The sequence below is a fragment of the Arvicola amphibius genome, chromosome 8, assembly GCF_903992535.2.
Source record: "Arvicola amphibius chromosome 8, mArvAmp1.2, whole genome shotgun sequence".
Taxonomy (NCBI): Eukaryota; Metazoa; Chordata; class Mammalia; order Rodentia; family Cricetidae; genus Arvicola; species Arvicola amphibius.
In genome coordinates this window covers 95,195,776-95,213,434 of record NC_052054.1, presented here as the reverse complement: position 1 = coordinate 95,213,434, position 17,659 = coordinate 95,195,776, and the positions used below count along the sequence as shown (strand labels likewise).

Here is a 17,659-nt window from a genome sequence, read left to right as displayed (position 1 = left end):
TGTGAATATCTACATACACATAAATGCACATAAACATGTGGTTTCTTCATATTATTTAGAAGTCCAGTTAAGTATCCTTATGGATTGGGTAAATTTTCTAAGAGTTCCTGTTTCATTCTTAGTATTAACTTCTTGTATTTAGGTAGCCATTACTCATATACTTTACTGGCTATTGATTCATTCATAGAACAAACATTCTTAACTTCATATTATCTGACCTACTAACTTTTATTTTGTGTTTTACAATAGTTAAGCCTTACTTAGAACACATTTCTACTTCTGTTTTATATATATATTCTCTGTCAACATTTACTTTTAAATTTCTCTAGAGAACGCTAAATCCTGCAAAGTATCTGTGTATATAATATGAGATAAGAATTTTTTATATTTATCATAACATATACTAAACAATATTCTTTTAATTGCTTCAGCCATAGAAAATATTTCTTTAATGTATGTAGATATATACACACAGATAACCACTTGTTAAGTAGTCTGCCCTATAAATATAATTCATTTGGATGCATGTAAGAAATTTGTTATTCTTTAAAATATATAATACATATGCCATATTATTGAGTACTAGTACCCTGAATTTATAAATTATTGGACTAAATATCTCATACATAAACATAGCCTTCATGCATTAGCATTATATATCTGTCAATTTTCCCAAATGTTATTAATACAGATAAGTCACATTCAATTTTCTTTATGAAATATTTAGGCATAGCTGTTAAATGAATTCCTGAATTATAATTTTTCCATAATGTTTTAGTCTACAAGTCCAATTTTTGATTTATATAGAATGTATGCAAATGATGAGTACAAGACAGGGTCAAATTTGTCACTGTTTAAAGATTATATGCTTTCACATATAGAAAAACATAAAGGTAATATTAAAGTAATATTAAAACCAATACCTTAATTCAGGAAATTTGTAGCATATAAAACTGATCCATAAATCTTAATAACATTCAATTAACCAAATGGGCTTGTTGTGAAAGAAATCATGGAAGAACTCACAATAAAACAGCTATAGAGAAAATGCCCAGAAATAAGTTTAACCTTGATAATGAAGAACTTCTACAATGACAGTTGTAAAACATTGTGGTGATTTCTTGTTTATACTTAAACAATTAAAGCTTGCCTGAAGATCAGAGGACAGACTAGCTACTAGTTAACCACAGAGTTCTGGAGGTCTGTACAGACAGACTGGAAGTCATATGGCTGGGCAGAGAGAGAAATTATAAGGAAGAGATAGGAACTCAGTCCCTTTTCTGTTTGAGAATCATGGTGACTTTGGCTGATCTTTTCTGATCTTTTAGCATTTACCCTGATATCTGACTTCAGGTTTTTATTATTAAGAACAATATTTGAAGTACACACATATACAAAAAAAGGGAAAAGATCATACATGATCATGATAGAAGAATTAACTCTAGAAAATGCTAATGTAATCTATATATTCAATACAACCTCAACAAAAACACTAGTGACACTATTTCAGAACTTTTAAAAGCAATATTGAAATTCATAAGGCAGGAAAAAGTTGTCAATAAATTGAATTTAATCTGTAACACAGCAAATGTGGAGGTGTCAGTATACCTGATATCAGGACATACTACAGAGCCACAGTAAGACAAAGCAGAATAACATGCACAAAAAAGAAGACACAGAGCCCAGTCAGACAAGGGTAAAGCAATGCAGGTATTCAAAAAAAAATCAGTCATCTATAGCCAGCTGCTTTTTAATAAAAAGTCAGAAAGTATTCTTCTGTATATGGATGTCCACATGCACAAAACTGTAATTTGATCTCCAATTTCATTCTGTAGAAAAAAGCCTACTCAGATATGATTAAAATGTAAAAGTAAGGCCAGAAACCACAAATTTACTAAGACAGAACAAAAAGGTTGTACTGTATCAGTATGAGCAATGATATTTTTCATCTATAACTTCAATGGTAAAGAAAACAGAAGCAATATAGATAAGTGTGATCATTTAAAAACCTAGAGACTTCTGTGCAGGAAAGAAAACAACCACGGGATTGCAAAGGTAACCTGTAGAATGGGGGGAAGCATTTGCCCACATAGTCTTCTGTCCAAGGATCAACACACAAAATGGGTAAGATTCTGAAGAAATGTAACAACACAAAGGTAATTCAATTAAAAATGAGCATACAATCGGACTATGTATCAACAGATATAAAAATATCTGGGAAATAATAAAAATCTGAAAAAAACAATTCATCATCATGAAAATGCAAATAAATGCTACAAGGAGATACCCCTAATACCAGTGAGAATGATGTTATGGTCTAGACATAAATTTCTCTCCACAAGTTTAGCTAATTGGTTGCTGCTTGGTCCTGTTTGTGGAGATTTGGAAACTGTGAGGGAGGAGTGGCTTCCTGGAGAGAATATGCCTCCACCAGGACAGCTGTGAGCATCATACCCTAGCCCCAATATCTCCTCACTGCTTTCCACTCCAACAAGACAGAAGATGATACCGGAGTTGCAAACACCTGATCCTCATACTTTGTACCTGCTGATACCATGACTTCTCTGCCATGACAAACTGCGTTATTCATAATGCTGAGCCAAATTAAACTTATCCTCTGCTAAGGTTCTTTGGCAGACATTCTGCCTCAGAGATAACAAGTGGCTATTATCAAAGAGGTCTAAACATCAACAACAACAATGAAAAATTCTGCCAAGGATAGAGGAAAAGAAACTGCTATACAGAGTCAGTGGGGATGTGGCTATTATGAAAAATGGAATTGATTTTATTCAAAAATGAAGAACAGATCTACATATGGTTGGGTTACTTTACATATAAAGACATAAGCATTTTTATTCCTTGTAGGATTAAGGATCAGACCATGGCTGATTGTCTCAGTTACTTTGGCTCAGGCAGCACATGCTCAAAGATCCCTTCACTTCGTGGCCAGGACAGAAATAGAGAGAAAGTAATTGATCAGATTTCCATGATTTCATTTAGGATACATGCTTAATGACCTAACTACTTCTGGTTAGGTTCCACCTCTTAGATTTCCAAAGCACCCTATTCTTTTCCTGAGAATTAAGCTCTTCTTAACATACTGAACTTTAGGGCACATTCAAGAACTGTTCAAAGTGCAGCAATCTAAAAAGAAAAGTTATCAGCATACAAAAAAATAGCCATACTCCTAATTAATTACTATAATATTCACAAAAACTATGATGCACAGTTATCTTAGATACCTATTAATCAGTGAATGGATCAACATGTGGTATATGTATATTTTCTTTTTATTTTTGTCTTTGTAAATTTTTAAACTATTTCTATTTTCATCTTTTTATACATAAAAGCATGTATATGCAGTGGTAAAGATAAATGAAATATTATTTGTTAATACATAAAAGTGATGGAAAGTGGATTAATTTAGTTAGACACAGGAAAAAATACAAAATATTCTCTCTTGTATCTAGCGGCTAATAAACAGTTTAAATGCATGTAGAACACTGGTCATAATAAGGGGGTAGAAAATAGATTGGGGAAGGAGAAAGGTGGCACAACATGATACAATGAATGAATGAGCTTTTGTGTTTTTTTCACAGCGGGATGACCATGATCTCCAATAATCTGTTGTATAATTTTATAAAGATTTTCAAAAAAGTGTCTGAAATATTACAATACAAAGAAGTTATAAGGTTGGGATGATAGGACACTAATTATTAGCAGTCAGTGTCTGCTATCTTCAGTATGTGAGATACCGCAATGATCCCCATTAATAGAGATAGTTAATTCATTTTAGCAAAGAATTTTAAATGATAACAGACTTTAAAACACCAATTCTTAAATTATACAAAATATTGTTAACAACTTCAGCTTAACAGTTAACAATGTAAAGTAGTTATAGTTGTTTAGATTCTGCATTGTTAAAAATATGTGCGTGTAATATTTGCATATAATTAATATTAAATTGGCTAGCTGTGGTATTGCATTTCTAAAACCCTCAATTCCAAAGACCCCAAAATGGTTACTCAAGAGGAGTCTGAACAATATAATGTGATTTTAAAAACTTAAATTATTTTTTGATGTAGTATGATAAAGTGTTACAAAGATTTATAATTTAATAAAAATAAGCACTGGAGAATAAGAATAGGTGAAAATAAATCTTCTATAGTATATCCACTTAGATTTGAAAGATCTCAACTAACAGCAAATTCATATGTTCATGCTAGAGCCCTAGGTCCTGTTCACATCTACCATTACAAAGTTAATTCAATCCACAGATAAAAATGTTAACTCAGTTCTTCACAAAAATAAAAAAAACCTTAAAATTCACATGGAAATATGAAAGAGTAAGGATAGCCAATACCATCCTGCACAGTAAGAACACTGCTATAGGTATCACAGTACATGGATTCAAGTTATACTACAGACCATAATAATACGAGAGCGTGATACCTGCACAAAATTGGACTAACAAATCAATGGAATAGAAGGCCCAGATATAACTCCTTGCAACTACAGCCACCTGAGTTTTGATAAAGAAATTGGTGCTGGGCTTTGATTCTTCTGCATGGACAGGCTCTGTGGGAGCCTTGTCAGCTTGGTTGATCACCTTCCTAGACCTGGGGGGGGTTGGGAGGACCTTGGACATAACATAGAGTAGGGAACCCTGATGGCTCCTTGGCCTGGAGAGGGAGGGAGTGGGGGTATGGGTTGAGGGGAGGGGAGGGAAGAGGGAGGAGGAGGGGAGGAGATGGAAATTTTTAAATAAATAAATAAATAAATAGATCCTATTAAAAAAAAGAAAAGAAATTTAAAAAAAGATAGATTGGAGAAGTTAACCTATTCAACAAATGGTGCTGGAAGATTTGCATATCTATAGATAAAAGAATCAAATTTGATTCTTGTCTTTCACCATGAACAAATATCAGTTACAACTGGATCAAAGATCCCAGTATTAAATCTTAAACTCTAAAACTACTGGAGGATAAAGTGGGAGCTACATTTAAAGATAAGAAATGGACTTTCTAAATATGATTCCAGTGACTGAAAAATGCAAACAATGGAGATGTGGACTCTCATGAAATTAAAATGTTTCTTCTCTGCAAGGAAGACCAATAATAGAATGAACAGACAGCCAAGTAAATAGAAAACGTATTCTCTAATATATACAAAAAAAAACCCAAAGTATTCAAACAACCCAATTAAAAAATTCTAAGCTAGTGTACTGAAAATTATCTAAAGAAGAAACATATGTAACCCCCCATTTTCATTCACTAAAGATGACTTTCTGGTGTAACCTCTCTTCACTATCCACCCCCATTCTAAGTAGACTAAATAAGCAGATCCGGAATGAACACTCTGCTTTCCTATATTTTATAAAGTACTTCTGTAACTTAGCCTATTACTATTCACATGAGTTAGCTCCCAAGACCAAGAAACATATTTTACCTCGAACCACAAATGGCCACAACTATGCGGTGCAAACAATATTTCCTATCATACAACACAGTCATCACACTTTTCTAAAATCCACAGATGAAACAAAGACCAAAGACACAGAACACCCATGTGAAAACAAGAAAAACAAGAAATGGTATCTAATCTATAATCATCCCAATTCCAGATGCCTTGTCTCCAGCATAAAAACAGAGTATATAACATTCAGAGTGATAGATCCCCACTAAAGCCCAGCAACCCTACTACAGCAGGAACTGAGTATTCCAAAATAGCTGAAACAAAATCAAAAGACATTTTTAAAAAATCCCATGTATAAAGATGATAGAGGTCCTTATAATGTGAGATTCCCCTATGAATGCTGTAAATAGCATTGGTTAATAAAGAATCTGTCTTTGGCCTGTGCAGGGCAGAATAGAGGTTGGCATGTAAAACTAAACTAAATGCTCAGAGAAAAAATGGGAGGGAGGGAGGGAGGGACGGAGGGAGGGAGGAACAGAGGGAGGGAGGGACGGAGGGAGAGAGAGACAGAGAGACAGAGAGAGACAGAGACAGAGAAGCCATGTAGCCACCGGCAGAGACAGACATGCTGAAACTTGGCAGGTAAGCAACAGACACATGGCAATACACAAATTAATAAAGATGTATTAGTTTAGGATATAAGAGTTAGCCAGAAATATACTTAAACTATTGGCCAAACAGTACTGCAAATAATATAGTTTCTGTGTGGTTATTTTGGAAGCCTGGGCAGCTGGAACACAAGAGAACTCCTACAACAGTCCTTTGAAAAAAAAAGAATAATTAACTCCTTTAAAGAAATCCAAGATAAAAAATAAATCACTGGAAGGAAATGAAATGAATACAACTGTTCAAGACCTGAAATGGAAATAAGAAAATGAAACAAAACCCAACCCAAGGAAAATTTGAAAATGAAAAACTTAGAAATTAGAACAGAAATTACAAAGCCAAATTTCACAAAATTAATATAAGAGACAGAAGAAAGAATCTCAGGCATTGAAGATGTGATAGGACGAATGTACACATTGGTCAATGAAAGGGTTAAATCTAAAAACTTACATGAAATTGCAGGAAATCTGACACATGATGGAACAACTAAGTATGAGGAGAATAATAGGAATAGAGGAAGGAGTAAAAATCCAGCTTAAAGCCCAAGAAAATTTCTTCCAACAAAATCATAAGCTAAAGGAGATGCATATGAAGGTATACCAATCATACTGAACAAAAAAATAGATTGGAACAGAAAAGGAAGTCCCCTAGGCACTTAATAGTCAAATAACTAAAAATATAAAACAAAGAAAGAATATTAAAAGATGCTGGGCAAAAAGACAAAGTAATGTATGAAGTCAGATCTATTAGAATTAAACTAGAAGATTATAAACACTAGAAGGGACTTGGCAGATATGCTGCAGACTCTAAAAGACCATATATGGCAGCTTAGACTACTATACTCAAAAAAACTTTCAACCACCATAGATGTCCAAAAGAAGATATTTCATGATAGACCAAATTAAACAATATCTACAAAATTGGCCCTAAAGAGGAGGATAGAAGGAAAATTCCAACCTAAGGATTAACTACACATATGAAAACATAAAGAATAAACAACCTCACAAGAGCAAAACAAAAAGAAAATCAGTACATACATACATACACACAAACACACATACACACAAACACACCACCCCCACCATCACCCCCAAGCCCTCACCACCACCACTACCACAAAGAACAACCACAACAAAGTAATAGTAATGGTTTTCAGTCCCAATAAACAGACACAAGCCAACAGATTGAATGTAAAAACAAGATCTAACCTGCCAAATTAAATAAACATCCAGGCTAGATATCACCTCAAGGTAAAGGTTGGTAAAAGATGTTCAAACCAAATGGACCTAAGAAGCAAACTGGTATAGTCATTTTAATATGTAACAAAATAGACTTTAATATCAGAACTAAACAGAAGAAATGGGAAATGGCACTACATATTCATCAAAGGAAATATCCAGCAAAATGACATTCAATTCTATATGTTTATGTGCCACTTTTGTAAAGGAAACATTACTGCAGTTCAGATCACATATTGACCCTCACACACTGATTACAGGAGACTTCAATATGCCATGCTCAGCAACAAATAGTAAACAGACAAAGCATAAACAGAGAAATGCTGGTGTCAATAGATGTCATAAAGCTAGTGAAGCTACTGTGTTTATAGAATGCTAAACACAAATACAAGACAACAAACCTTCTTCTTTGTACCTCATGGAACCTTCTGCAAAGTTGATTACATATTCAAATACAAAGCAAGTTTCCATAGATACAATAAAATTGAAGTAACTCCCTTCATTTCGTAACACTGCCACATAATAAAACAGGATATCACCAACAGCAGAAACAAAAGAAAAATTACAAACCTCTGAGAACTGAACAACCAATGTTCTACTGAATAAAAAGGGGTCAAAATAGAAATAAAGAACTTAAACACTTTCTGAAATTCTTTGAAAATGAATATATTGCATATGCTATATATTTAAGGACTACAATGAAGACAGTTCTAAGAGGCGGGTTCATAGCACAAAGTGTCAACATTTTTTAAAAATGGAGAGATCTCATACTAGCAATTCAGGAACACACCAGAAAGCTCTAGACAAAAAGAAGAGATCATACCCACAAGGAGTAGATGGTGAGAAATAAACTGTGGACTGAAATCTATGAAACAGAAACAAAGACAGTAATTCAAAGACTGAAAGAGTTAATTCTTTAAGAACCACAGTAAGATAGACAAATCTTTCTTCAAACCAACTAAAACAAAGAGAGAAATCACCCAAATCAGCAAAATCAGAAATAGAAATGGCTAAGGGGAATACCCAGTGTACTGGACTTGGGCAGGAGGAGAATACCCAAAGGCCTGTCCAGTGTTGCTGTGCCAAGGAGAGTAGAGGACTCTAGAAATAGCCCTGCCCATAGCCATATGTGCTTGAGAAACACTAGAGAGACCGCACTCTCCTGAGACATGATAGGAAGGTACAAGAGAAGACACCTGAGACACCCACTAAGATAACCAAATATGTGGTAGAAAGATGGTAGAGAAAGATAAGTGGAATGGTTTGTGAACTTTAAAGAGAGACAGAACTGGAGATGCAAAGGTGGAAAGGAACAGCAAATGTGAGTAGCCTACACTGTCACCTGTGGCCCTGAAGATGACCTGCCTGTGCTGCCACAAATGGCCTTGTCTGGGTCCATAGTCCTGCATGAGAAAACTATGGGTCAATGTTTGTGGCCTATGTTACCATCAAAAGTAATGGAATGTCCCTTGTCTGAGCTACTGCCTGGAGCCATGTTCATGCCTTAGTGCTGCTGCTCAGAGCCTCCCCTGACCATCAACCACTGAAAACTCAGTGAGCTGGGCCAATCCTTATGTGAGAGTGGGAGAGCCGGCCCCCTTCCTGGTGTGGTGTGGGAAAGCAGGTTCTGCACCTTGCCAGATATAGCACTCATTAGAGAGGTGCCCTGCACCCCAACAGGGTACCCCGGAGAACTGGCATTGATGGAGTGGGAATTCAAGGATGACCCATGTGGCTGTCTCTCTGTCTGTGTGTGTCTGTGTATTTTAACCTCTAGCCCCCTTGCCCAAAGCTCAGTAACTGGGTGAAAGCACACCAAGAGCAGACACGGGGGCGTGGTGTGCAGTAATTGGAGGTTGCCACCGAGATTTCGGCAATTGGAGGTCCCAGCCGAGATATCGGGAACTAGGGAATGCTGAGAGGTTGCCCTCAGAAGGTGAGGGTGGATTAGGTTATATGTGTTAATCCTGACGTCCTTCGCTCAGTTTGGCAGCAAGTGGAAGTCAACCGAGAAAGGGGTAAACCAACAAGGTTGTCCCTGGCTGGAGGGGACGTATGTATTGGGAAAAGATAGAATGTATATAGCTTAAAAAGATAAATGTGTACAGATGTATGATATGTTGATTGTGTTGTCTTTTGTGTTCTGGACCAGAGAAAGACATTTGATTCTAGGAACTGCTAAGAAAGGTATCTTGACTTTAAAATATGGGCTTAAGAACTTGATGTTTTGGAAAGGAGGTTCTGTTTTTGTCTCCACAGACAATGAGAGCCTAAGGATTTATTCAATATTCATGTGGTTTGAATCCCCGAGACCTCCTGAAATGTTGCAGTGGAGTGTGGGCTGCAGCTCCAATGCCAAGCGGCTCCAGGCGGTGGGCGCTGAGGGGCTGCTGTGAAGCATGCAACCCCAGGACCTGCCTCGAGGACCGACTAGGCAAGAACGCTAGGGCCCCGCTTCCAGCGCAGGCCTCAGGGCACAGAAGCACTGCACGACCGTGACAAGGCCTGTTGGCCTGGACCTCTGTCCCAGCCCGGGGCAACCGGCCAGGATGGGATCCGCCCCACCCCGATGGGGTTGGGACCCGCTGCTCTGCCCTGCCGCACCTCCACCTTCCAGTTTGGTGAAGAGGTGGAGCCTCCGCCTCTCCCCTGCTACGGCGACTCACGTCGGAGCGCGACTGGAAAATGGCAATGAATTGCAGTAAATACCCCTAAGAACGCAGTGTCCCCGCTCAGCAGGAAGTAGCCAGACAGATTGACAATGCCCAAATTCCCTAAAAGATAATTTAAGTGGGGCCCCTTCAGTGGTTGCAGAGCAGCAAGCCTGCTTGCCTGAGTTCCGCTCCACTTCATGCACCAGTTTGGACCCAGAACGAATGCAGCTGGGGCCAGAAGGCAGCTGGAGCAGAGCTTTGCTAGGTGGCTGTGGTGGAAGGCACATTGCCTTAGCCCAGTTGGTGTCTGGCCTGGTGGATGCCACAGTAGTGCACAACAAGTGTTGGAGCTGAGACAAGCTGGAGCACAGACCCCACTGGGCTGCCCAAGAATGCAGCAGTGGGACAAGAAAAAGACAGTGGCAGTTCTAGACTCTACACGCCAAAGAGTCTGCGGCAGAGCGAATTTAAATCAAGAGACTGCCCTATTGTAGGAGCAGGTGGACTTATGGCTAGTACAACAAATGTCTTGTTCATTATTTCAATTGTATGACATCTGTTAATATTGCTAAAGCCTCCTCTTATGTGGTGAAACAACTTAATGGCTACTTTAATAGCGTTGAAATGTTACAATTAGTACACAAGATTGTAATGTTTAGCCAAAAGGATGGTTGAATACCATAGCCCAAATGGGAGGTTGGGTCCAGTGGTGATTGGGAACTCTACTGCTGGCAATCTTAACACCTGTTGCCATGGGCATTCATCTTTAAATCCTGTGTAAGATCAGACAACCCATGAGAATGCAGCATATGGCCACTTAGCAGAAGCAGGATCAGCTGGACTGCTAGGGAAGCCAAAGAGGTGCACGAGCGAGGTGTCTTCCATGCACTCAGCTGACAAGAATGAATGTGCCACGGGGGTATGACAGCTGGGGTATGTTATTTACGGGACTGCTGGAGCAGTGGTTTCTGACTGCTCCTGGGGTCATGGCAAAGTGACTCCTAAAAGTCCAGAGTCTGATATGGTCACACACCTCTGTTCACTTGAGGGGAAGAGGGTGTGTGGGAAATAGTATGAGGAACCAACAACCTCTGGGATGCTTGAATCTACCTGTTTTACAGGCTTAAGTTGCTCTCTTGTGTTCCCTAAAAGCCAGTATTCTCCTGAGGAGATGCTGTCACTCTCTCCTGAGTACAGGTTCAATCAAAATGACCAAAAGGTGTGGTCATTTTATAAAATTTTATAAAAAATTTAGGGGGGAGATGTTGGGAGCAGTGAGACCCCAGATCCTGAATTTCTTGTAATCTCCTGATCTGAGTGCCTACAGCTGCTCTGAGCACGAGACCTTCAAGAGTTCCTGATGGCAGGAGAGTGGTTTCTTGTGGGTTTGGCTGGGTCATGGCTATCTCTATATAATCTGCCCCTGAACACAATAAAGGGGGCATTCTTGGGGAATTCAAGGATGACCCGTGTCTCTGTCTCTGTGTCTGTGTGTGTCTGTGTATTTTAACCTCCAGCCCCTTGCCCAAAGCTCGCGAACTGGGTTCAAGCACACCAAGTGCAGACACGGGGGCACGGTGCGCAGCAATTGGAGGTCTCCACCAAGATCATGGCAGGTCCTGCCACAGGCAGGAGAGCTGGCCCTTCCTACCCATGCAAAGCAAGAGAGCTGGCCCTGATGTTTAGGGTTTGGGAGAGAAGGAGGGCTCATCAACTCAACTACCTCTGAGGTCCAGATCCAGGGCTTTGAGTTAGCTGACTCTAATATCTATCCCATCTAAGAAGTGCTGGAACATATGAAGCATCTGGTTTTACACAACCAAAGCTGAAGTATCTCCATTTCAGGAAACTTCTGATGAGGATCAAGAATTGATGATGTAGCATTGGCCTTGAATCAGGCCAATGACTCCTTACAATGAGCACTTGCAAATAAAGCTGTTTGGGCAAAAAGGCAGCCTGGGTGACACATCAAGACAAACTGCAGCTTCCACAGAGAGATGCTTCTGTTTTGTTTAACTTTATTTAAATTCATCATTTTTTTATTTTTTGTTGTCTTGGGTGGAGGGGATGAGGTTTTGAAGACAGAGGGCCGATATGGAGGGATGGGGAGATCAGTGGGATTGGAATGCATGATATTAAATTCACAATCAACAAAAAGTTAAAAAACAGAAAAAAATGAAATAGAAATGAAAACAAAACAAGAAACAACAAGAACATCCAGAGAATCATACATACATACCTAAAAAAATCTACTCCATCAAATTGGGAAATCTAAAAGAAATGGATAGTTTTTCCAAAAGGTATCATATACCAAAGTTAAACCAGAATTAGATAAGCAATTTAAAGAGACCTAAAATCCCTTGTGAAAGACATGCATTCATCAAGAGACTTTCAACCAGAGAAATAACATGGCCAGAGAGTTTTAGTGCAGAATTCTACCAGACTTTTAAAGAACTGTTGATGCAAATATTCCTCAAATTATTCCAAAAGATAGAAACAAAATGAATGTTGTTCAACTCATTTCTGAGGACAGAGTTACCCTGATACTGAAATCACATAAAGATCCAACAAAGAAAGAATTACAGACAAATTTCATGTATGTATATAGATGCAAAAATATTCAATAAAGTACTTGCACACCAAATCAAAGAACAGATAAAATATCCACTAAGATTAAGCAAGCTTCATCTCTGAGGTGCAAGTATTGTTTCACTTATTAAAATCAATAAAAGCAATCCAACATATAAATAATCCAAAAGAAAAAAATTACATGATCATGGTGGAGGCCCAAAGAGCCCCAAATCAAAGAGTTTGGGATTTGTTTCTAATTCATTCAAGGTTATTGTGCTTCTAACTCAAACAAAGGTCCCACCTGTGAGACCCTCCCTCTTATTTTCAAAGGGATGAGAATTTCCTAGCAGAATGTTTTAAAATTAGAATCATCATTCAAATATTAGCTATAGCCGTAAGATAACTGAAGGAGATCATGTGGATATAATCAGAAAGAAGTCAAAATACCTTTATTTGCAGATGCTATGATTATATACATAGGTGACCCCCAAAACTTCCCCAGTCAACTCCTACAGCTTATAAACACTTTCAATGAAGTAGATGGATACAAAATTCACTCACAGAAATCAGTAACACTCCTATATATTTATGACAATTGAACTGAGAAAGAAATTTAGGGATATATTGCCTCCCACAGTAACCACAAACAATATAAAATATCTTGTGATAACTCTAAGCAAGCAACTGAATTACACATATAATCAAAATTTTTAGATGTTAAAGACATTCAAAAAGAGATAAGAAACTGGAAAGATTTCACATGCGTGTGGATCAGTAGAATTAATACTGTAAAAAGGTCAAATCTACAAAAATCAATCTACAAATTCAATGCAATCCTCCTTGGACTTCCAATACAATTATTTATAGACCTTGAAAGGAATATTCTAAACTTCATTGTTAACAAAAATAAAAATTAAAAAACTGAGGGGTGATGAATAAATACTGAACAATCAAAGAATTCCTTATTATATCAGTATTCCCTATTTCAAGTTTTAGTGATAAAACAGCAGGGTGCTGTAATAAAAGCAGACACATTGATAAAGGGAATTGGATTGAAGACTGAGATATGAATCTACATAGCTATGGACAACTGATTTTAATAAAATGGAGTAAAGACCTTAACAGAGGAATCTACAAAGGCTGAAAACATTTAAGGAAATTCAACATCCTTAGTCATCAGAGAAATGCAAATCAAAACAACATTGAGATTCCATCTTACACCTGTAAGAATGGCCAATATCAAAAACACTGATGACAACTTATGATGGAGAGGTTGTGGGGAAAAGGGAACACTTCTGCATTTCTGATGGGAATGCAAGCTGGTACAACCACTTTGGATGTTAGTGTGGTGAATTCTCAGAAAATTAAGAAACAACCCTCTTCAAAACCCAGTAATGCCACTTTTAGATATATATCCAAAGGATGCTCAATCATGCCACAAGGATATGTGCTCAATTATGTTCATAACAGCTTTGTTTGTCATAACCAGAACCTGGAAACAACCGACATGCCCCTCAACTGAAGAATGGATAAGGAAAATGTGGGACATTTACACAATGGAGTGCTACACAGTAGAAAAAAATAATAACATCTTGAATTTTGCAGGAAAATGGATGGAGATAGAAAACATTATTTTGAGTGAGGTAACCCAGACACAGAAAGACAATTATCACATGTACTCACTTATAGGTGGTTTTTAAACATAAAGCAAAGGATACCAGCCTACAAACCACAATCACAGAAGACTTAGTCAACAATAATGACACTAAGAGAGACTTACACAGATCTAATCTACATGGGAAGGAGAAAGTAGAAAAAGACAATATCTCTTGAGTAAATTGGGAGCACAGGGGAGGGTTGAAGGGGGAGTGTAGAGGCAGGAAGGGGAGCAGAGAAAAATATAGAGCTCAATAAATATCAATAAAAAAATAAAGTCTATCCATGACTGCACGCAAAAATGGGCTTGTTAGGTCCAACAAAATGATAAAAGTAATTGATATGGCTATTCCTAAGAAAAGTGGGAATCTGTTTATCTCAAGATCCAGCTATACCACTTTTAGGCACATATCCAAAGGATGCTTTATCCTGCCACAGGACACTTCCTCAAACATGTTCAATGAAGCTACATCATAATAGCCAGTAACAGAGAATAACAGATATCCCTCAAAAGTAGAATGGATGAAGAACATGTGATACATTTTACACAAGGGAGTATTGCTCGGCTGTTTAAAGCAATGACGTCATAAAATTTGCAAACAGTGGATGGAACTAGAAAAAAAATAAACCTGAGCGAGGTAACCAAAACCCCAAATTTGTATCTGCTTATATGTAGATATTATCCATTAAATAAATAATAAAAGAGCTACAACTTATAAACCGAGGGGTTATGTGTAGGGTAAGGAGTAGGGATGAAACAAATAGCTAATAATTACTTTAAAAGGAATACGAGGCTCTTTCCTAGTAGGCTATTATTTCCTTTGCTCTTAGGTGTGTACTTGATAAAGATCAAGTGATATGGGGGTAGACAGAAATGGAAGGAAGGAAGAAAAGGAAAGGAGGAAAGGCATATTATGTTTTAGTTTTAAAATAAAAATATTTTTTAAAAGGAATAGAATGTTTTGAGTAGAAGAATGAGCAGGAAAACAATAAATATCTCCAGACAAGAGAAAATAGGAAATTGGGAATGCATAGATGCAACTGTAATGTGAGTTAGAAAAATTCAGTTAATGTTATTTTGAAGCCTTTTGGAAGTTTCATTCAGAGTGTAAAATTCACTAAAGATGGATGACTTCTGTGCATAAAAAATACAACCATACAATCTATATGCCAGAAAGAATGTTATAAATAGAATAAAAACATTGACAAAAGAGTTACAGTGTTATAAGGGGCTTCCTCTGCATCCTGATACGTGTTATTAGTTGTCCTGTTTAAAATCTACAGAAACACATGATTTTGTATTCAGTAATGAGACTTTTTGTATGTGGGAAATATGTGTGACAACAGAATTCTTCCAATTCATGACCTTTGCTAAAATGTCTTATTTATTTCTTCAAGGGAATAACACAAAATAATATAAAATCAATTAAAACTATCAGTCTCCACCACTAGACAAATCCCTACCAATGCCAGATTTAAAAAAAGGGGGGTCTTCCTTTCCATTACAAGGAAAATGAAAAATTTAATTAAGAAGCTCTGAAACTTTCACATGAATTTAAATTAAAGACGTTGCCATTTTCTTAACTCTGTAAGAAAATTAAACAAGTCAGCTCAATAGGCTTGTTAACAAAAGCATTTTACTTTACCTTAGCAGCCTGATATAAATCCTTCAAACCAGATCCAAATTCCGTATCTTTAAGTTTCTTGTCAAAGGAGTGAGGCTCCTTTTCTTTCTCAATCATTAGCTTGTGTGCACCTATAGATCACAAGATAAACAATCTTGTCCAAGTCCATAAGAAAATATACACAATGCATTTGTATATGTTACAGTAATCCCAATTTTTCATGGAAATAAACGTGAATATTTTAAACAAACTAAGACCAACACATATTTTAGAATGCAAATTCTTCTATAGTAGTGCTTCACAAAAGACAATTTCTTGGTTATAAAAGATTCTTACATTTGCACTGCCCACTTATGCAGTCGACCACTGTCTGTCTTTTACCTGCTAGAAGTGTGTTTCCTATGGCTGAATTAATTAATTCTTAATTTAATGTAGAATTCAACAACCACATTCAATAATTAACACTTAATGACACAATCCTAAAATATATATTTATGGCATATTGTGTGTATGGGCATGTGTGTGTTTGTACATGTATGTATCAAGAAAGAGAGATTCATTCTATAAGTTCTGTTACCTAGAGAATGCTCACTAAAACACTAGGTAAATAGATTTATGTATACTTCACTTTTAAAAACAATTACACAGTTAAAATATAAAAGGTATCAAAAAGGAAATAAAGAGTGATAAAAATATATAATTGTGAAAATGTAGCACACAAATAAAATATTTGAATGTGATACTGGTTGAGTTGGTTAAAAACACTATGATATTATTTGTTTGTTACAGAGCAACACTAGTAAATGTAGTTTATCTATGCTTTGACAATGGGAGCCAAGGGTCAGAATTACTCTAACTAATTAAATATTTTTATACTTACCAGGTAACCAAGGTGGAAAGCATAGAAATGGTAAAATTGTAAACCATGAAAACACAGCAAATGCAAAATAACTGCCCCACCAACTTTTCTGCAATTGTCGAAAACTGTACTCATTTATGCTTGAACAGAGAAAAATAGGAAATTTCAATTAGGGTCATTTAAAAATCAGACAATAATTAGCAGGGATAGGAAGAGAATTTCCTATTAATTTGCATTCATTTGTAATTCGTCACAATTAAGTTTGGGGTTTTGCTGCTTTGGGTCAGGTGCTAATGTTCAGTTGTGTGGTACGTTTTCTCCCATCAGAGCCAAACTTTCCCACCTTCCTTTTCAGTGACACTCCTCAGGTGGCAGACGTTCCTGTTATGCCAATTCAAAATTATCTCCATTAACAGCTGTGCCGCTGGAAACAAGTCTTCCCTCTTTATCCTGCTCCTTTAAACCTTTTACCTGGATCTCTGGGGCAAGAGGCCTTGCACTTTAAGTTACACAGCTTCTCTTGTACATGGCACCTGACTCTCAGAGTCACATATCATCTGAAATCTCTTCCTTTGTGACCCTGGCTCCATACCACTTGTAATATCAAGAAATTTTGTGTTTCTTAGTATTTTGAATCCACTGATACGTTTTGTTAATAGCATGGCACATGGTTGTTTCAAAGTGTGTATAATTATGTGCAAGAAGAGTGGAGGCCTCAGACAAATGTAAAACCTACAATAAACTATTAAACATAAGCAATATCTTTGACAGATTGCTCATATTTTATATTTATATATAAATAGATATATTGTTGAAAGCAAAAAAATATTTCTTCTTGCTAGAAATAGGTGATTTTAAAATTAAAAGCTGTTGGAGAAGGGGCTACTTGTTGGTTCCTAGCTGCCCAGCTAGCTTAGACCCAAAATAATCACACAGAAACTATATTACTTAAATCACTGCTTGGCCCATTAGCTC

At 36.9% G+C, this 17,659-nt stretch overlaps 1 protein-coding gene across 1 annotated transcript in view; it reads right to left on the bottom strand.

The window, feature by feature from the left end:
• LOC119821916 (solute carrier organic anion transporter family member 6A1-like) overlaps positions 1–17,659 on the bottom strand; it is an 88,954-nt gene that overhangs the window by 46,001 nt on the left and 25,294 nt on the right. Inside the window, exon 5 of the mRNA XM_042055618.1 lies at positions 15,847–15,956. Coding sequence (XP_041911552.1) covers positions 15,847–15,956 — 110 coding nt within the window. The remainder of the gene's footprint in view (positions 1–15,846; positions 15,957–17,659) is intronic.